Source organism: Protopterus annectens, chromosome 1.part1 (genome assembly GCF_019279795.1).
Source record: "Protopterus annectens isolate FY-2018-M chromosome 1.part1, PAN1.0, whole genome shotgun sequence".
NCBI classification, from domain to species: Eukaryota; Metazoa; Chordata; order Ceratodontiformes; family Protopteridae; genus Protopterus; species Protopterus annectens.
In genome coordinates this window covers 920,009,305-920,031,610 of record NC_056726.1, presented here as the reverse complement: position 1 = coordinate 920,031,610, position 22,306 = coordinate 920,009,305, and the positions used below count along the sequence as shown (strand labels likewise).

The following is a 22,306-nucleotide window of genomic DNA, read 5'->3' as shown; positions in this document are numbered from 1 at the left end:
CTGCACCCAGTTTTCTTAATAAACCCACAAATACTTGTTCTATAGTCGACTGGATTCTTGTCTCCAATCCAAACCTTTATCACCCCCCAGAAACCCTACCAGACTCAATCAGTGCTCACTGTCATATTCGCGTCTTATGGTCCTCCCTCCTCACTTTTCTAGACCTCATAAACTTAAGGAGTGCCATAAGCTAACCAACTTCAATCCAGATACATTTAATAACTATCTCTTTGCAACTGACTGGTCCCTTCTTTCATCCATCCCTCTTGATGAAGCTGTTCTTCAATTTAACTCCATATTCCTAAACATACTGAATTCCCTTTTCCCTCTAAGAACAGTCAGAGTCAAATCACGCTGTTCTCCTTGGCTCACCAACTCTACCCAGTCTCTTATCCAGAACAGATTCTGCATGGAAACTATGAACTAAGTCAAAATCTCTCACACAATTCCAAAAATATAAGGAATTCTGGAACCTAAAAAAACCCACAATCAGTGATAAAAAGAATTTCTACCACACACCCCAAACTACAGAATGTATAAACCCCCAAAAATTCTGGAAAACCATTAACCAAATTCTCCACCCCGGTAATCCCTCAACTCCAAACCTCTGCCCTAACAATATGCTCAAAGAAGCTACATCCATTTTCAATTCATACTTCATTGATTCCATTAGCAAACCTATGAACGCATCCAACCCTTCCAAACCCTCACCTCCCACCACCTCCATAATTTAGAACTGCCCATTCTCACTGAAACCCATTCAAACCAGTTACATTAGAAGTCTTCTTCTCAAACTCAAACCATGTTCCGCATCTGCTGATAACTTGCCACTTCTCTTTCTAAAGGTTGTTGCTAACTCTATAGCATACCCTGTCTCCATCCTCATAAACCGCTCTATTAGCAAAGCCACTGTCACTACTCTTTGGAAAAAAATTCCATATCACACCTATCCACAAAGGTGGTGATTATGTAGAGCTCTCTAATTACCGACCCACTGCCATACTCTCTCCCCTCTCTAAAATCCTTGAGCACTGTGTTCACAAACAAATCTTGGCTTATCTCACTCAAGAAAACCTGATCACCCTTACCCAGCATGGCTTCCGCTCACACCACAGCAACACTACTGCACTTATTTATTTTACTAACTCCATCTCACTATTATTTTTATTTTTATTTTACATTTGATAACTGGGGTGTCTCACTGGGCCAAATGCCCTTTTTCAGCAGAGGCCTGGGGAGAAAAGCTCCACACAGAAAGACAAATACAGCTACATTTAGGTGTTTAAACAGCATCACAATACATGCAAATTTACAATCAACATATTTTTACAGTGGTATGAAGACAAAAGCAAATACACGGGAATAAAAAAACATTAATTAATAATAAGAGTAATTAACAAATTTCTTGGTATACAGTTGTGGTTTGCAACAGAATACAATACAATGCATACATAGTACATTAGATTATTTTTGCAGTATTATGAGGACAGCCCAATAGAGGAAAATGAGTCTATATTAAAAGACCGAAAAATCAAAACCGTGAATGAAACAGAATCTCGAACTTGCTATTGTAGGGGTCCCCCCATACACACCCCCGCTAAATATATATTCCAACTCTGAGATTGTACTACAGTGAGGAAAGGGCAAATATTCCAATCTTCACCATACCTCGATCTGACAAACAGCACTTCAAGGTTCCGTTTTTTTCGCTCTTTAGGTGTTCGCGGTTCTTGCTCTTTCGGTCTTGTAATATAGACCCAAGGAAAATACCCCTTCATTAGTAATATAATCATTAGACAGTTTCATGGTAATCATTTGTAATTAGAACAGTGGTAGTACTAGTTAATGTCTTGGTTAAAGTAGTAATTATTTAACTTGATGGGGTCAGTATATGTTAGTGAGAGTGAGAATTTAGTAAAGTAAGATGGGCATAGTGTATGTGTCTTGCTTGATTGCTCTAGCCTGGGGAGCAGTCATAGTACAGCCAGCTTTGCTTCAGATGTTGCCTGATGAGGTTTTTAAAGGAGGCTTTACAGGATGTGTTTTGCATGGTAAAGGGGAGGGTGTTCCATTTTTTAGCCACTGTACTACAATATAGTGAGTCTCCAAAGCTATTATTGCTGTTGGTGACTTCTAGTAATAGTTTGCTTGATGATCGAAGAGGTCTTGTGGCTGAGTGCTGTTGTACTAGGTTTTTGATGGCAGTACACTTATTGGGGAAGTAATAGATAGAGTGACAGAGGCATAGGTGATTATAAGTTAGTAGGTTGGGCAGTTCAAGCCAGTGGAGCTTGTGCAGAGCAGTACAGTGATGGGATCTATATTGGCAATTTGAAGCAAAGCAGGCAATTCTGTTGTAGCAGGTTTCCATTTTGCTTAGGTCAGTTTTATTGAGATTTACTAGAATGGGGGATGCATAGAGTAGGGTGGACAGGAGATGGGAGCAAACAATGGCAGATGTATTGTTGATGAGAAATGGTTTAATGCAGTAGAGTGATCCCAGTTTGGCATATACTTTTTTATAATTAAGTTGAAATGACTATCAAATTTTAGGTGGCAGTCTAGCTTGAGACAATGATAAACTAGTGTCCTGCCTCTTCTTATATCTCTCCAAAGCTTTTGACATGGTCTCTCACCCCATTCTTCTCCAAACTTTCTCAATTCAACATCTCCCCAGCGAATGTCTCCTGGCTTAACAGCTACCTCAGAGATAGACAGCAAGCTGTCAAATGGCTCTCTATTCGATCTCCTTTTCTCCTCATCAAAACTGGCATCTCACAAGGCTCAATTCTAGGCCTCCTTCTCTAACATCTTCACAAACCAACTTCACATATCCTGTCCTCAATCATCTCTTATACAATATGCAGATGACTCTATCAACTCCATTGCTAACAACCCCTCTGACCAACACACCATGACACAAAATTCATTCACTGAAACTTGGCTTAATGACAACAAACTCATACTTAACCCTAAAAAGACTACATTACTTCTCTTCCATCCTACATCCCTCTACCATCTTAAATCCTCCTTCACCATCTCTTCTCTTAACAACGCTACTATTACAGCTGATACTCGCACTAAGCTCCTTGGAGTAATCATAGATAATCAACTTAAATTTCACCTCTATGTATATTACTGTATCAAGAAAACCCACCAAAACCTAGGCGTACTGTATAGAAACAAAAGATTAGTCATACCTATCTCCAGAATCTCACTTGCCCAAGCTTACCTTCTTCCTAACCTATTCTATAGCTCTCAAATCTTAACTAACTTACAGTCCTCGCTAATTTCCAAACTCGAAACCACCTACAACAAAGTAGCAATATTTGCAGCTAATCAGCCACCAAAATCATACCACTGTCATGCTCTCTGAACACTCAACTGGCTAGAGTTTCCTAACCAACTTAGTCACTCAACTTCTCATTATCCATGCCATCCTTAATAAGCTCTCCACCTGCCATAACTTATCCTCTCTTCTGTCCATACATAATCCACCTCATTCCCTCAGAGGTTCAGATAAATGTCTCTTACAGATACTCAAACCTAAAAAATCCATTGCTCATAATCTTTATAGCTACTTTTCTGCTCTTTCATGGAACAAGCTCTCCTTGTACCTTAGATCCATTACCCAAGTCCATGAATTTAAGAAAACTCTTAAAAAATACATAAATAGCACCTGGACTTGTCACTGCAATCACCCTATTTGAATCCCTTCCCCTCGCTCCTCCACTACCCACTCCTATCTCCCCTCCTTTCTTCCTGCTTCCCCCTCTTCCTCTAAATATATTTTCTTTTATAATCCCCTCAAAAGAAAAATAAATGAATGAGAATGACTGTCACCTATGTCTCCCCGAGCTTCTTCACCTCTTCACTTCCAGTAATATGCTGTATACTTCCTACAACTACTTTTAATTAATATCCTCACCGTCCACCTATTATAAAACCAAATGCCTTTATATGTACACTTCTCCACTGAAGATAATCCAAACTGCATTATTTGTTCCTTTTCTGACTGCTTTTGTCAGTACCCACACTAATACTTACCATTCTTGGTCCATTGTTTTCTTTTCAGATTCCTCTTACTTGTACTATAAGGGACATCTGCTAGGCTACTTTATTGTATATACATTCTTATTGTATTCTACTTCAATACTGTAATTTTATTGTTCATTTTATTGTGCAGCTTTTCTCCCCGGGCTACCGCTGAAAAAGGGCAGTAGCTCAGTTGGACTATCCTGGTCAACAAATGTCAAACAAATAATAAATAATAAATGCGCATTGCTAAAAGAAAGTGGTTGGAAGAGATCATCCACTGCCACACTCTAAGAGCTTCTCAACACAATGGGTAGGATTTGGTTCCTCCCTATTTGTTGATGTACCAGACGACCAACATGTTGTCTGACTGCACTGCAGCTTTACTCCGTCACATATCGCCTACTCAGAGGCGATCTCTGCCTAACACACAAAGCTATGTCAAACTCAGAGCTTTTGGACATGCTCCACTTAAAGTAATCCCAATCCCTCCAAGCTACACGGTCTAGGGACCTAAATCTTATCACCACAATAAACAGAACATGCTGGAGGGATAGATTCCTGTCCCAGAGACATCCCATACTCTGGAACAAACTACCTATCTATATCAAACAAAGTTCCTCATTAGCATTCTTCAAGAAAAATCTTGATGATTGGATGGGAGATAGGAAATTCACCCCGGGGATCACTTCTGTGGCTCTGCTCGAAGTGGCACAGGAAAATAATGTTCTTGGGTGGCGAAAGCCAGGGTACCCTTTAGTTAGGCTTATATAGGCCCTAGGGCCAATAGCCTAGTACCTACCTATGAACCTATGAGAGTATTCTGAAATACCTGCAACACTAACAGTACTGCTCTCATCTCCAAGATATTTATATGCAAATTGTCCTCCTTGGGTGACCAGGTGCCGTGGACTGTCTTCCCCATATAATATCCCCCCACCCTAGCTGGCAAGCATCCGTGGTCACTATGGACTTGGGCTGAGGAGAAATGAACGGACGACCTTGTAGAACCTGGTCTGAATGAATCCATCACTTCAGATCTCTCTTGCAGATGTCAGTGACTCTTATCTTGTATGCCATAGGCTGATAAAGAATTGACCATTGAGCAACTAACATCCATTAAAGAATTCTCATACAAAACCTGTCAAGTGGTACCAATGTAATTGCTGCTGCCATCAATTCCACAGCCTGAAGAACCAGTCGGGCTAAAATTCAGGTGCTGCAGATTATCTTTTTGACTTGAGGTCTTATAGTCTGAACTCTCAGCAAAGGAAGAGAAGCAATGGTTGCCTTTGTATTGAGAATTGTTCTTATAAACCCTAAAGCCCGAGTCAGTTGCAGATTGGTTATCCCCAGATGACAGCAAGTCTGGAGAACCTGGTCTCTTGCACATATGAGTTGATGCCTGGTCAGAGCAGTAATGAGCTAGTTGTCTAGATATGTAAACACTCTGAATCCTGGCAGTTTCAGGTGAGCTGGTACTACTGCCATGCACATGGGAAACACCCTGGGGGCTGTGGTGAGTACAAAGGGTAGTACTCTGAATTGATAATGACTAACTCCCAGCCGGAAGCATAAGTACCTTCTGGAATGTCTGTTCATCTTTATGTGACAGTATGCATCCTGAAGGTCTATAGAGCTCATCCAGTCATTCTTGCCAAGAAAGGAAAGAATGGACTGAACCATGACCATCCAAACCTTGGTTCTTTGAACTGTTTTGTTTAGTTTAGAGAGATCCAGGATTGGTCTCCTGTCGCCTGTTTTCTTTGGCACCAAAAAGAACCTTGAGTAAGTTCCTGATTCTATCTGGTCTTGTGAGACCTCTCGGACGACTAATTTTTCCAGCAGCTTTTGCATTTGAATTGCTGCTTGCTCCCTCTGACTGAGTGGAACGTGGGAATTTTCCTTGGGATTGGGGGAGAAAGGGAAAAGGGTATAATATAGCCTCTGGAAATAATCCTCTGCACCCAAATATCTTTTTATATCTAGCCAGACTCTCTGGTGCAGGGAAAAGTGTCCCCATACTTTTGCAAGAGGTTTGGCAAAGAATTATTCTCTGAAACTCTGGTTCTGTGGGCCTCCTCTGCCAAAGGGGTGTCTTTAGCCATTAGCGTTCCCTCCTCTGCCTCTGGGAGAACCACCTCCACGCGTGTCTTGAAAAGGACCCAAGGCTTCCTGAAGCACATTTTTCAACCACCTCATTGATTCTTGGAAAAGGTTCTTTGAGGATTAGAAAAATTCACACTCAGTGCCTATTTACACCTGGACAGAGTATCTTTTAACTTGGGGCAAAATAAAGACAATCTGTCAAAAGGAACAGATGTGCATCCAGGTGTGTTTCTTTATGGAAATGCCTGAACCCGCTGCCCTTGAGGTTTCCTTCCTCTACATGTGAGATCAATGTCATGGATGAATTGGATATGGACTGTAGGGTCAGCCACTGATAAGCAATAGATGCCTGCACTTCATCAAAAACAGCACCCAAGATGGTATTTAATACTCCTTGATCAAAACCCTCTGTAGCCTAGTAAAGTGTGCCAAATAGTTCAGAGACCTCAAAGCCAAGGTCGCTGAAACATAGACATGCTTCCCAAATATGTCCATCACCTACGACTCCATGTTGGGAGGATGGACATTGGAACTTTCCTCAGCTAGTTCCTTCTTGGTGGCCGCTGCAACAACCATGGCATCAACAGGAACTCCCTTCCCCCAAAACTATCTATACACCGGTGGTGCCATTATCCTATCTAGTCTGCAAAAAATGGGCTCTTTGGTATCAGGGTCATTCCACTCCCACCGTGAGATCAAGTCAATGAGCTCATCTGTGGGCAGAGTCACCCAGGAGATAGAGGGTCCAGTATCAAAAGCTTCCAGGAAAACATATTCCTCAGATGTAGGGTTGCTGGACATCCTGGACATGCTTAAGGATTTCCAGGATGTCTCCAAATGAGACATCTTCAGGAAGTGATTGTGGGGACACTTCAGCTTCATCACAATCGGTGTCTTCAGTGATGGACTCCTCTGAGGACTCTAAGTGCTTTCTCTTACACGTCTTCTTCTTAGGGAACTTCTCACTGGGGTGCTCTGGGGAAGTATCATTAGAGAAGATTACAATTCCCTGGGTGGAAGCCTGGAGTTTTGTTGCTGACTGTCCCTGTGGAAGCAGATGGTGAAGCTCTGAATGCTGAGACATCATGGCAGAGGACTTCATATCTGAGGGGGAAGGATCTATCAGCACTGTCAAAGCAGCAAAATTCTTTCTTCACAGCCTCGATGACAGAGTGGCTTGGAGAGAGACAGACAGACCATCAGATCTGAGAAGACAAGCTTCTGAATCGTAAGCTGCCCCTGCTCCAAGGGGATGATCCCTGAAGTGGAAGCTGAAGCCAAGCTATCCAGTGACGAGGCTCCGAGGTGCAGAGATGGCTCCGAAAGCTTTGGAGTCAAATGCAGCACCTCGGATCTGACAGGTAAACTATGGCTCCAGGAGCTCTCCAGATCTGATGGGACTGGAGCCCTCAGAGAAGATCTCGGATCAGAGGATAAAGTTATCCTTGGATTCGAGCCAGATGTATCCAGATAACTTGGATCCAAAAACTCTGAAGCTACAGGATTCAGAGGAGGAATTTGTAATGGGGGAGTAATAGATTTATGGATTTCCTGACCCAGTGGAGTAGCAGCCGAAGAAACATCAATCTAGCTCTGTGCCAAGAAAATCTTCTTCACTAGTCTCTTCACATCTTCTGTAAGGCTTCTGGAAGAGACAGTGGAGTATATGGATGGAGATCTGGGTCTTTCTCTGAACTGAGAAGGTACCTGTCAGGAACCAGGTCCACTGACAGAGAGTACCTACTCCTGGGTAAAAATCTGTTAATTTGATGGTCAGATTCAGAAAGCTTTGGATCAGATGACATCAGATCTGAGGGCTTTAACTTCATCGCATCTGATTGAGGAGATGTCGGATTCAATCATTTTTCTTTAGCAGAATCATGAATTTTTGCCTTTTTTGCATTTGGGGTTGAAACCGGGTCCTTATACAAGACCTCTTCCACCAAGAGTCTAAAGCTAAAGAAGAGGAAGATGGCTTTGGAGAGGATGATTTTTTTAATTTTTTGCAGTTTTAGATTTAGAGGAAGAAGAAGCACTCTCAAATATAGCTTCCCCAAAGGATGAAGGAAGAAAACATTTTACAATAAGCTTATTTTTCTATTCCACCAATGCACAAGGATTAAAACCATGACAAATAGAATGATCCTCTTGTAAATGAAGAGGACCCAAACAGTAGATACAAAGTGTGTGGGCATTAAAAATTGGCATCTTGCATAAGTGCTTAGTATATTTCATAAAACCTGCTAGCATATCTGCCATATTTAACAAAATGTTAAGACAGAAAGTTTTTTTTTTTGTATAAGAAAGGTAAAAGAGAAAAAAGGGAGAGAAATATCACCAATGGTAAAGAACCTATGACAGCGCTGTAAAGGGAAAGAAGATACTAACAATAGTATCTAAGATGTACAGAAAAAAATGTACAATAGACAGCAGGAAATGTATAAATAATGGTCAGGGATAGTAGTATAAAAGGTTTCTGAAGAAAAAATAGAATTATATCAAACTTATCTCACTAATGCTTGAGAGAAATGGAAGACTACATCTTTTGCTTGAAGTGGCAAATGAGATCTGAGGTAACTGGGTTCATAGGCAGGTACTAGGCTATTGGCCCTAGGGCCTATACAAGCCTAGCCAAAAAGGTACCCTGGCTTTCGCCACCCAAGAAAATTATTTTCCTGTGTCCCTGTCAAGCAGAGCCACAGAAGTGATCCCTGGGGTGAATTTCCTATTACCCTTCCAATCATCAAGATTTTTCTTGAAGAGTGCTAATGAGGAGCTCTGTTTGACATAGACAGGTAGTCTGTTCCAGAGTATAGGAAGTCTCTGGGACAGGAATCTATCCCTCCAGCATGTTCTGTTTATTGTGGTGACAAGGTTTAGGTACCTAGAGCGTGTAGCTCAGAGGGATTGGGATTTCTTTAAGTGGAGCATAGCCAACATCTCTGGGTTTGACATAGCTTTGTATGTTATGCAGAGATTGACTCTGAGTAGGCGATATGCGATGGAGTAAAACTGGTGTTTTTTGAGACGGACTGTGTTGGGCATCTGTTTGAGGCCAGTAATCCCTATTGTGAGGTATTTCCGCGGCCTTTCCAGTTGTTGTAGATGTCTTGTGAGGTACATACCAAAAGGGGCTTTGTACTCTATAATGGGTCTAATGAGTGATGAGTAGAGGGGAACAATGACCTCTTTTTATCTGGATGAGAAACCTTTCGTGATGAGGTGTGCCACGTAGAAGGATTTCCTGACCACTGTGGCGATGTGATTATCAAAGCAGACTACTGTCCACCTGTGTCCCAAGGTCTCTTATCACACTTTCAGTGTTAAGTAGACTACCGCCTATGTGGTAGTTCATGGGTACAGAGTTTTTACCAAAGGGGATGACAATGCACATTTTGGCATTGAGCTTGAGGCCATGGCTTTGACACCAGGCATCTGCCTCAGTGAGGACCTTTTGTAGGATGTCCACATCATTAAGAGTTTCGATTATGGCTCCTAGTTTGCAGTCATCTGCGAACTTAGTTAGCCAAAGACCTTCTGTGTTAGCCTGTACTTCAGAGAAGTAGATACCAAACAGGAGAGGACCTAGGACTGAACCATATGGTACTCCAATTGTCACTGGTCTGAGGTCGGTTTTGGAGTCTGCTACTTTCAGAGTGTGGGTTCTGTCAGTAAGCCAGTTGGCAACCCATCTTGTGACATAGGGATTTATACCTAGTTTAGTGAGTTTATCTATAATTCCAGAGTGAGAGATGGCGTTGAACGCTGCGTGAACCACCTTACCCTCATCTATGGCTTTGGTGACTGCTTCAAAGAAGTCTATCAGGTTTAGGAGACATGAACTGCCTTTTCCAAACCCGGACTGTGTGGGGTCCAGAGTTTGGAGATCTCCAATGGCTTTGTTTATGAGTTCCATGATGATACATTCCATGGCCTTGCAGGCTAGGCTCATCAGGCTAATGGGGTGGTCATTCCCGGAGTCTGTCATGACTCCCTGTCGCAGTGTGCCATTCAATTGGCACTAAGCCTGAGGTGAGGCTATGACTGAACATGGTACTTGGGTGGGGTGCCAGTTCATTCTGTAGTTCATGTAGAAGACAGCCTCGGATGTTGTCAGGTCCCAAGGATACTGTGTTCTTGGCTTTGGAGAGTGAGGTTTTTACCTGTGCAGCCGTGATTACAGGAACTTTGCATTCTTCCGCTATAGAGATGGGCCCTTTAGGGGGTGAGACAGGGGTAAAGTTAGCACTGAACCTATCTGCCAGGATGTTGGCAATATTAGTTGGTTCTGTATATTTAGTGCCATTGTGCTGTAACTCAGAGCAGATCTGAGTGTTGACAATGAGATTCTTGATATAGCTATAGCATGCTTTGTGGTTGTCTTTAGAATCAGTGGCAATTTTGTTTTCATACCTAGCTTTGGAGGATTTTATGAGGGATCTCAACTTCTTACTGATGCTGATCAGGGAGCTCCTCCAATCATGGGATTTTTCTCTTTTTTGCAACAGTTTCTTTCTTCTGTTGTAGAGTTTGGTTATGGGATAAGACCACCAGATTGGCTTCCTTTTTTTGGAGGATAGCATCTTGGTTCTGTTAGGGATTGCATGATCCATTCACTCGTGTTAGTGCTTATAAAGTGCATTTGTGTAATATTCAGCAGTCATACCTCTATTGTCCATCTACATGGGTGTTGTGAAGTTTGCCACTTCTGCCTTCAGAAGCGTGAAGTTGGCTTTGGAGAAAGTTTTTACGGTTGTTTTCCTAATGGGGGGTAGGAGTGGGATTTGGATGTCTAGGGTGCTGAGCTTGTGGTCGGATCTGACCAACTAGGAATTGACCTCTGGTGTGGAACACCGGTCGCCCATGTTGGTGATGACCAGGTCTAGGATATTGCTGCCCCTGGTGGGGGTGTGGATAAGATGATCCAAGGCATTGGAACTGACGAATTCCAGAAAACATTGAGCAAAAGAGTTGGTACATAATTAGTTTTCCCAGTTAATGGTGGGGTAGTTGAAATCACCCATTATTAGGGTGTTGAGTTGTACCCTAATATTTTCCAGTGTATCAAGAAAAGAGGAATGGGAATCCTGGTACATGATGGGGGGTCTGTAGTAATCTACAATCTGGATTGCGGTCTTGCCCAGAGTTAGTTGAACTTGGATAATCTCAGATGCATTATCCTGAGCAACTAGCTTGGAGGTATGGATATCCTTAATGAATATTGACATGCCTCCACCTTTAGTGTTTCAGTCCGGGTTAGGTGGCCGAAAGGTGTGGTAAGAATTATAGCCTGGTAATGCAGGGGTGCTCTCTGGAGCTTTGAACCAGGTCTCTGTCACTGCACAGATGTCGATGCTCTCCATTTTAAGGAGTGCCTCAAGTGAGTACATTTTAAGGTTTAGACTTCTAGCACTGAGTAGCATTATCCATATATTTTGCTTGCTTGTACCTGTTACTGTGGTGAATTTGCCATTTGAACCTTGCCTAAAAAGGCACTATAGGGGTGGCAAGAGCTTTTGCCAGTATCTGGAATCCCAAGGGCGACAGGTGCAGGCCATCTCTGGCCAAGCATCGTGGCCTGTCGATCATGTTATCCCACGCAGACAGATACTGGATTCCCTTAGAATGACACCAGAAGCTTAGCCAATTGTTGAAGTCAATCATTTTGTCCTTGTACTGTGGTATCATTCTGGGTGATGGCAGTATGCTACTCAGGGCTAGGGTCATACCTGCCTGGGCTACAAGATCGGAGAGCTTCTCCATGTCTCTTTTCATGTAGTCCAGGGAGGTATGCCTCAGGTCATTCACACCAACATGGACAATGATAGAGTCATATTTGTACTTGTTGTGGAGTGACCTGAGTGCGTGCACTATGTGGCAGATCCTAGCACCCGACAGGCAACTGACAGTAACTTTCTCCTTGTTTATCCTGGTGAGTGGAACATCAGTGTGCCTGACTATAGAGTCACCTATGACTAGAGTGTTGGGTACGTTATGCCTTATGGGCTGTAGTTGAGCAACACACTGAGTATGTGGGCTATGTGTCATTTGGTTTGTATTGGGGGTGGAGGTTGCTTGCATTTCTGCTTTGGGGGTCTCGGTTGTTTGGGCAGATTTTTATTGAGAGCCTCTGCAAATGTAGGCGTGTGTTTTGTGCTTGTGTGTGTGTGTTTTGGTGGTGTAGGTTTTGAGAGACTATGTGGTGAGTGTGGTGTGGTGCAAGTGTTTACCTTCTCCTCTTGACTGTCTAGTCCATTCTTGGGTGAAGAGAGATTTGCTTCCATTTTGGCTATATAAGAGCATCACTCACAGGTTGTAGTGTTGGGTGGTAGGAGGAGGGGGATGTCTGTGTACATGAGGCAATTGCTGCATTGCCCCAAGATGCCCAGATAAATCAGGTAGACAGGAGACAACACCGGGAGCTGACCTTTAGACATGCCTGGATAGGTGCTTATTTATTAAGTACTAAAAACTGTTTTCCTCTAGACAAGTAAGGAAAGTAGAGTGCTGTAGTAATTTGTAGCTTATTTAGTGCTTACAACGAGTTCTGAACAAGTGCTGAGCTCAAAGAAACAGATTTGAGTGCTAAAACTAAAAAGCTGGCTAATTGCAAGGGAAAATTTGAAGAGCAGACTTTATGGCGCCAGGAATAGTTTAACCCTAGTTAAGCGGGGGGGGGGGCTCGGGAGCTTACACACAGTCCTGGATACAGCAAATCGGTATCTGGACTTGACTTGTTACAGGAAAGGGAGGAAACAAGCTTAGAATTATTTTTTCAGTAAAGTGGAAATGGAGAAAGCTGGAACAGAAGTTAATTCAAGGTTAAGAATCTGAGTGGGTTGGCCATTACAAAGTTCTCTATTAGACTGAATGAACTAATGACACTAGACTGGGAGAAGTGACACAGATCAAGTATGCAGTATGGGAGGGCAACTGCAAAGGCACCAAGTATATAAGAACACCACAACACTATGGAGGGTGGGTGGGAATCTATTACAGCTCCTAGCTGTAGCCACTAAATGAACTATTATAGCTCCTAGCTGTAGCCACTAAATGAAAGTTTTAAACAGATCAAGGAGCAAGCAGACAGGAGAGAATGCTTTTAACTGCAAACAGACTAGACTAGAACACAGAATCCTCAAAAAATCAAAAATGCACAGAAAGGCTCGGATAGAGCACTTACAAACAGAAAATGCAACTCTCAGTATGAAAAAGCAGTTTACAGTTAAGTAATTCAGTAAACATGCAATTTGAGTAATGAAACAGTATCTAGCAATGAAAAATATAGTTAAAACAGTATAAAACAGTACATACATGCAGTGAAACAGTAAAAAAGCTTTATAACAGTGCAAAATGTATTAGATTAACTGTATAGCACAATTATAAGCGTTTCAGAAGTGCAGTTCAGTGAAATAAGTGTAAGAAATAACTTTTCCTGCTCTTGGAATCTTAAGGAATTTCTTCGTAGTTTCAGTAATGAATTACCATCCACAGCCTGATAAATACAAGCACAACCTATTCCAGACACAGGGTTTATATGCCAGTAAGGATGGAAGAGTTAGAAGATCAAATTATTACTCAGTCCTATTAGCCCCTGCTATTACTCAATCACTCATACTACAGAAGGTCAGGAGACCCTGTTACACTCAACAATAATGAAGACAGACTATCACCAGAAAATGCTGCCAGAAACACAGGAAACGTAAACAAAACTACCAGGCCTTGAAAACAGCAGGCCTCTATCAAGATATGCCACCTGAGCAGAACACAGAAACCTCACTTTAATTGCATAGAAAGAACATTCACAAAGAGAAAATACAAGTCTCAGTATGAAAAAGCAGTTTGCAATTTAGTAATTAAATAAAAATGCAATTATAGTAATGCACACTATTACAGCTCCTAGCTGTAGCCACTAAATGAACTATTACAGCTCCTAGCTGTAGCCACTAAATGAAAGTTTTAAACAGATCAAGGGGCAAGCAGACTCTAGAGAATGCTTTTAACTGCAAACAGACTAGACTAGAACACAGAATCCTCAAAAAATGAAAAATGCACAGAAAAGCTTGGATGGAGCACTCACAAACAGAAAATACAACTCTCAGTATGAAAAAGCAATTTACAGTTAAGCAATCCAGTAAACATGCAATTATAGTAATAATATAACAGTATCTAGCAATGAAAAATACAGTTTAAACAGTATAAAACAGTAGATAAATGCAGTGAAACAGTAAAAAAGCTTTATAACTGTGCAAAATGTAGTAGATTAACTGTATAGCACAATTATAAGCATTTCAGAAGTGCAGTTTAGTGAAATAAGTGTAAGAAATAACTTATCCTGCTTTTGGAATCTTAAGGAATTTTTGTGAAGTTTCAGTAATGAATTACCATCCACAGCCTGATAAATGCAATGGTGCATTATGGGTAATATAGAAGCTTGAGAGTTTTTGGTTGCCATGAGCTTTAGCAACGGCAAAGTCAGATCTGAGGGACTAGATCCAAACCCATCAGCTGAGTACAGAATGAAAACTGACGACATCAGATCAAATATTTATTAGTGTGAGGTACTTTCTATAACCTATAAGATGTTATAGGAGCAGGAAGTTGACTGACTGGCATGCTGCAAGCTGTTATGACAACATCCCCAAAGCTGATGCAACAGGAGGGACAGCTGCAGGCCATAGACTAACCATTATATAGACAAAGAGAGTGAGAGCATTGATATTACTCTGGACAATGTTAGCAGTGCCACTGGATATGTGACCAACAATCTTGGGGCTGGGAATTGCTGAAAAAAAGTGCAGTTCCAGTAACCAGATATCTGGAGGCCTAGAGTGGGAAGAAAAAACCAACAGTGGTTGTCTGCAACCAGCAGGTGAAGCTGGGGCAATAAGCACCAGAACATCTCCTCTTAACCCTAAACATGGCCTTTGCCAGCCCACCATAGTCAGTAACAGGAATAAGGGGCAAATCTGTGAGTAGCTGACCTCAGTTTCTGAAGATCAGGAACAATACTCATCCCCCATCTATGCCACCACCAGAGGAGTTAATTTAACTGTTTTAGAAAAAGTATTGAAAAAAAATCGGTAAAAAATTTCTAACATGCTCATCACCTGACAAGCAGTGGAAAAGAAAAGCACTTTTCCTCTAGTTATAGGACAGAAGGGAATAACCTATCCTGTGGGTTGTGTAAAAGATGAAGTTGAAGAAACTGAAGCATTATTAGAATCTATAGCAAACAAGGATTATTTAGACAGAATCAACTTGAGCTATAGTTTTGTGATCATTGACTAAACTCATTACCAAAAGGGCACTTATGCATTATGGGAGTTTCATAATTAATATATCCACTTAGTGTGCTTGTCTCAAAGATGTCATTTTCTCTCACAGGCATTTTTGGGGAATGAAAATTTCACTGTAGCTGTTAAGAGAGGTTATAGGCTTGAAGAAGAAGGAAAGATTTTGACGAAAAAGAATTAATGAAATTCAGACAGAAAGGCAAACGTTATATAAAATGCAATTACTGCAGTTTAACCCAGTTTTATTTTTCAGTTTTAGTAACGTGATGATCCTAGGATTCCATCTAATCACCTTCCTACTATGCCTCTGTTCTCTATCAATAAAACATAAGTATTTTAAAAATAAACTGTAATTTATTACAGATCGTGCATCAGCTCCTTGATGCATTAGTGACTTTACAAGTTGAGGCTAAAAAGCCTGGATTTATTCAAGCCTGATTAGATGAAAAAAGAATAATCAAGGATAACAAATGTTTTTAATTGCAAATGAGAAAAAAAAAAAAAAAAAATCCCTTCAAATATACTATTTTGCAGTCTGTACTGCTTCCATTTGCCCACCCTCAAGTATGGTAACAAACATCTGAAGAGACTTGGCATAGTGGTGCATTATGGGAAAGGGGAGAGTGCTTAGCAGCCAGGGAAAGTTTGAACTGATAAGTGGTCCTAATAAATGTGGTATAAGTCCTGTTGTGAGGATGGATGTCATCTTATCAGATAGAATATTATTCTTCAACCATATTTCAGTGAATCCAAATATACCTAGGGGTTGTTGTGAAACCAGGCTTTAACTAGAACTTGCATACTATGAATGCTGTTAATATGTAATAGTGTGATTGTAACAGCATGTGTCACTGCACAGTTAGCTGGGCATCAAACAAGGTTGTGAAAGGACAAAGGTTCTGCTGGACATACCATAGTCTTATCAGTTACAGTTAGACTGAATGGTCGTGAACCGTAGAATTATCATACTTCTTGGAATCCATTATTCAGACACATGGGCAGCATAGTTGACAGTTTTTTTTTTCTGGTAAGAATGTAATTGTCATAATAATTATACATCATACTTTTCTGGTGAAAGTTTAACCTACAAATGCACTTATACTTTCTGGAATCACCACACCAAATACAAATAAAAAATAATAAAGTAAAAGAAAAAGAAAAAAAATAAATAAATAAATTAAAAAAAAAAAAAAAAAAAAAAAAAAAAACCTTGTCTACTCTTTAGAATAGTTGTTTCTATCATAACAGTGGGGATCAAGCTTACCTCTGACTTGAGCACCTGCTCTATGAGGATGCTGAAAGGAAATTTTTGTTATTGTTAAACCATCTAGCTTGTTTTCTGTTGCAATGGACAGCAGGCCTTTGTGGCCATGTTGGTATAGCTTGGCTTCCTCTACATCCTGTGTCCCAGAGTCCAAATCAGCTGTTGCTCTCTAGGAAAAATAAGAAACAACTTTCAATCTAAACAAATTCCTGAAACTACAATAAAAAGTAGTTTAAAGTTATTCACTTATTCTCTATTTCCTTATTGCTTGATTCACTCAGTTTTTGCAACAATTACTCAGGAAGCAAACTTCTCAAGCAAGCAGCCTATTTTTGCTTCCATCAAACTCACACATCACCTACCAAATCACTGTAATAATATAATATAAAAAAAGAAAGCAGTGCAAATCACGACGGTGTACTCCTTTGTCTGAAAGAGGTCTGGGCCTCCTTGTAATTGAATGTATGCATAGGTCTAATTCAACTAAACAAGAAAGTAAGAGGTATAATAAAGTCCGACAAGGCCAATTCTGAGGTTAGGATAGCCTTTCAGGCCAAGGGCAATGTCAGGACCCTTAAAAGTAACATACAGCAGTGTGCAGAACAGGTGATTAGTGCCAAAACCTTCAGTGGCCAGGGAGACACAGCAAAACTACTGGTTGATAAATTTAGCTCTAACTTCACCACCAGGTAAATGGAGGGTCACAACAATCAACTCTCTTCATAAAGGTGTATCATCAACCGGCCCTTGGAACTACAAACCTATTAGTCTGACAAGTCTAATATAGAAACAATAGAACAAATTAATATAGAAATGACCAACAAGGACACTGGCAACCTACAGACACTGGACACATCTCAGTTTGGCTTTGTTAAGGGAAGGTCTTGCCCACTCAACTTAGCATACTACTTCAAGGGTATCACCAAAACTATGGATGAGGAGAAAATGGCGCATACCTCCTACTTTGACCTGGCCAAGGTGCTCGATAAAATATCCCACTCAAGTGTTGTTGACAAACTCTCAGAACTAAAAATAAATCCCTAAGTAACTCAATGGATTGCTGGCTGATTCACAGATATGACCCAAGAAGTCAGGATTGCTGTGATCACCTCTACCAGAAGGCCGGTCACCAACAAAGTACCCAGGGCTCCATGTTAGGCCCTCTCCTGTTTAGCATCAACTTCTCAGAAGTCAAGGTTAATGTCAAAGGCCTCTGGCTCATCAGTTCACAGATTACTGTAATTTAGGAACTATCACAGATTCCCTTATGACACCGACATTCTACCAGAAGGTCTAACAGAAACAAATGGTGAACTTTAATCTGTGGCTTTGGTACCAATGTGAAGAAATGCATTATAGTGACATTTAGGAAATCATCCACCCAAGCGAATTACTCACAAACAATTTAGCATCTGGGGACATATGTAGACAGTAATCTAGCATTCAACCAACACATAGCCAAGATAGTAAGAAAATCATTGTATGTCACCCTACTCATAACCAAGGGTATGGTATCCAAGTAAAAGGAAGTTATAGTACCACTCTACTCAGCCCTGATCAGACCCATCATTGTGTACAATGTCCCGTTTGGCATGTACCTAACCAGGCACTTATAACTACAGAAAAAAAAAAACCTCAAAGCTTCCTCACCAGGAGAATCTAGGATTTGAATTTAATATCCTGTACAGATCATCTTAAGGCCCACCTCAGGTTAATAAGAGGCAATCTATGCCTGGCATATAAGGCATCTTCAGCTAGAGCTTTGTTGGATCTCTTGCACATCGGCAAAACAAACTGTACCAGAAGCACTAAATCCAAGGACCTAAACTTTACCTATGACTTAAAAAAGAACATGCTGAAGTGAGACCATATGAACCAGAGTTCATTTGTGACTCTATTCAAATGAAACCTTGATCATTAGATGGGAAATCACAGATTCACCCCTGGTCTGGATCCCATGTCTCTGATGAACAGAAGTCGACAGTAACTAAATTAATCCACAACTAACATATCTCCCCCCAACATAATCCTTACCTAATTCCTTACTAACATACCCTATCATATAGGCATCCATGGTACTCAGGGACAAAACTGGGTTGGGTTGCACAATTAGGTTTATAAAGACTCTGGTGATCATTAGCCTAGCATAAACCTATGAACATGAACCACAAAGCCGTACTGAAAATGAAAATGTTCTGCTCACTGGGATCATCCATCACCAACAGTTAAGAAAGTAAAGCAAGTAAATCAGACATAGTAGTAAAAAAAAGACAAAACTAGTAATCATAGGTTAAGGGAGGGTGGCCAAATGGTTAAGGTAATAAACGAAAAGCAAAACGGCTTACAGGTAAAACCCAGTATATAAAAAGAGAAGTATATGAGAGAAAACACTATACCGGGTACCACACAATAACGTCTTTATTTAAACAAAGTAAAAAGGAGAGGTGAGCGCTTTCGCAACCTTCGTTGCTTCATCAGACAAAGAATTAACTGTTCAACTGCTTGTTTTATATCACTCTCAGTCAAAAAAATTTTTTCCAATTAGTGACATCATACAACTTTTGAAAATTTAAAGGCATATATGACAAGAATATTTTAAAATACGCATATAAAATATATATACACAAAAATGTAAAGTATGCTCATATTTATGCATATCTAATTTAAAACATTTAAATAATCTCATTAAAAATACATATATATAAAAAATGCATATAAATAAAAATGCATAGTATATTCATATTTATGCATATCTAATTTAAAACAATTAAATAATCTCATAAAAATGCATATATGTAATATATATAAAAAAATGCATAATACAAAATATATAATGAAAGAAATATATGTATATATATATATATTTTTATGCAAAAAATTAATCGTGTTGAAGGCGTCTAGCTTTAAGAAATGGAACCAGTGATGTACAACCATTTAAGCCTGGATATCTATCAGCGTTGAGCTTGATAATCCATCTTTGTTCTCGGCTCTCTGTAAAATTTTCTATATCTCCTCCCCTCACATTTCTATGTATATGTTGTAAAACAAAGAACTTGAAAGAGTGTGAAGGGTCAGTGTTTAAAACATGTTGAGCAAGCACACTAGTAGTTTTGTTATTTCTGATGTCTCTTATGTGTTCCAATATTCTATCCTTTAAGTTTCTATTTGTTTTTCCTATATAGAAGGCATGACATATTTGGCAGAAACAAAAATAAACAACATCTGTGGTTTTACAGTCTGCATATGAATGAGAGTATAGTGTAAAATTTCTAACAGGATGAATATATGGTGTAGTACTATGAATATGTGTACAAGCAGTACAAGACCTACAAGGAAAAGTACCTTTGCGTCTGGAATTAGAGGTAGTTTTTTTTACGTCTTTATTACACAATTGTTGTTTTAATGTTAGATTATTTCTGAAACTTAAACTAGGTGCATTACCAATGAAAGAATGTAAACAAGGAATCTCATGTAAAATGTGCCAATGTTGTTTAATAATATTAGTATACTGATTAACATTACTAGCATACTGAAAAACCGCTCTAATGCTATTATTTTGTGTATTATTTCTCAAATTACTGCTATCTGACGTAATAGAATTAGAAGATTGAAAGTACACTTTACATTTAGAGTCCCTATAATTCCAGACGCAAAGGTACTTTTCCTTGTAGGTCTTGTACTGCTTGTACACATATTCATTGTTCCATTTCTTAAAGCTAGACGCCTTCAACACGATTAATTTTTTGCATAAATATATATATATATATATATATACATATATTTCTTTCATTATACATCTTGTATTATGCATTTTTTTATATATATTACATATATGCATTTTTATGAGATTAATTGTTTTAAATTAGATATGCATAAATATGAATATACTATGCATTTTTATTTATATGCATTTTTTATATATATGCATTTTTAATGAGATTATTTAACTGTTTTAAATTAGATATGCATAAATATGAGCATACTTTACATTTTTGTGTATATATATTTTATATGCGTATTTTAAAATATTCTTGTCATATATGCCTTTAAATTTTCAAAAGTTGTATGATGTCACTAATTGGAAAAAATTTTTTTGACTGAGAGTGATATAAAACAAGCAGTTGAACAGTTAATTCTTTGTCTGATGAAGCAACGAAGGTTGCGAAAGTGCTCACCTCTCCTTTTTACTTTGTTTAAATAAAGACGTTATTGTGTGGTACCCGGTATAGTGTTTTCTCTCAAATGGTTAAGGTGTTGCCTTACAAACACAAGGTGCAAGGTTTGAGTCTCACAAGGGCTAATTGGCTAGGCTTAAAATGGCTCGCAAGGGCAGCTAGCCTAGTACTAATCTATGAACCTATGAATCTATTGAAATATTTATAACTAGTGATTATAGTATCCTGAGTAATGACAGGCATAAAAAGCCAGAAATTATAGCAATTTGGCATAAAGATGCTCAGGTAGTTCCAATAGCAGTAGGAGCAACAGGGCTCACAAGATTAAATTTAAGGCATACTTAAATATGAAATCAGTGCATGTAATACTACTACTGCAGATGGAGGCGATTCCAGGTCCATTGTGAATGCAGAGAAGATACTCTTGGCAACCATCAAAGCCTAAGGCAATTTGTACCCTAAATCAGGAAGGGGGTTCATTTCTGTCATGGTATTAGAAACACTAAACAGTTGGAAAAATTAAAAATGATAAGTAATGGGTAGAGGGCCTCATTTAGATTTCAGCAGCAGATGTTTGATGCATTTTCATTTACAGAGCTTGCAGAATTCATTTACCAGGATGACAAATCTAGGACACGTTGTTTTATAACACATTACTGTGAAGTGCAAAGACAGGAGTTGCACAGAATTGTATAGCATGTAACTGAAAAAATAATGATTTAAATCTAAATTTTAGGTTGGTATCTGATCCCTTTCCAACTATGCCTCTGCTCTCTGTCAATATAAAATAAGTATTGTAAGGATGAACTGGAATTTATAATGAATGTGCAACAGTGTCTTTAGTTGTATTAGTGATGTTACAAGTTGTGATTAAATAAGCTGAATTTATTTAGGTCATTTATTGAATGGATGCATATAAAAATAAAATTACTGGAAAATATGTCATATCAGAAACTTTTGCTAGGAAGTTCATATTTAAAATTGGGATGAATTTAACATTTACTTTGACCAGCTGTGTGGTAAATGTGTTGAAGTAGCATCATCTTTGGAACCATATTTACAACATTATTGGGTGGGCGCTGTCATTGGATCACATGTTGTGGCATGGAAGGCCAGTGCCTAAACCTGGGTCATGATATGGTTACATTTTCTGGAGTGAAAGTTCCAGACCCACCCATCTTGTGTGAAAAGATGGTATAAGACTCTTGTATAAGATCAGAAAGAAGATAACAGTGACAATGCTGTGAGATGTAAAAGAAAAAAGGAAAGGAAATATTTTAAGTTAATTCCTGGAATGGGAAGGATGACCTACTACCTACTAATATGTACCATGAAGACAGGATATGGTGGCTGAAGCCCTTTTATTGAAAACAGAGTGTTTTGGGAGTTATACTCTACACATATGACTACAATAATGGGAAAGGGTG

The 22,306-nt window shown here is 39.5% G+C and overlaps 1 protein-coding gene across 2 annotated transcripts in view; it reads right to left on the bottom strand.

The window, feature by feature from the left end:
- Positions 1-22,306, bottom strand: part of SPAG8 (sperm associated antigen 8) — a 953,320-nt gene that overhangs the window by 580,163 nt on the left and 350,851 nt on the right. For both annotated transcript variants that reach the window (XM_044078982.1, XM_044078981.1), the window contains exon 2: positions 16,705-16,873. In XM_044078982.1, coding sequence (XP_043934917.1) covers positions 16,705-16,873 — 169 coding nt within the window. The remainder of the gene's footprint in view (positions 1-16,704; positions 16,874-22,306) is intronic.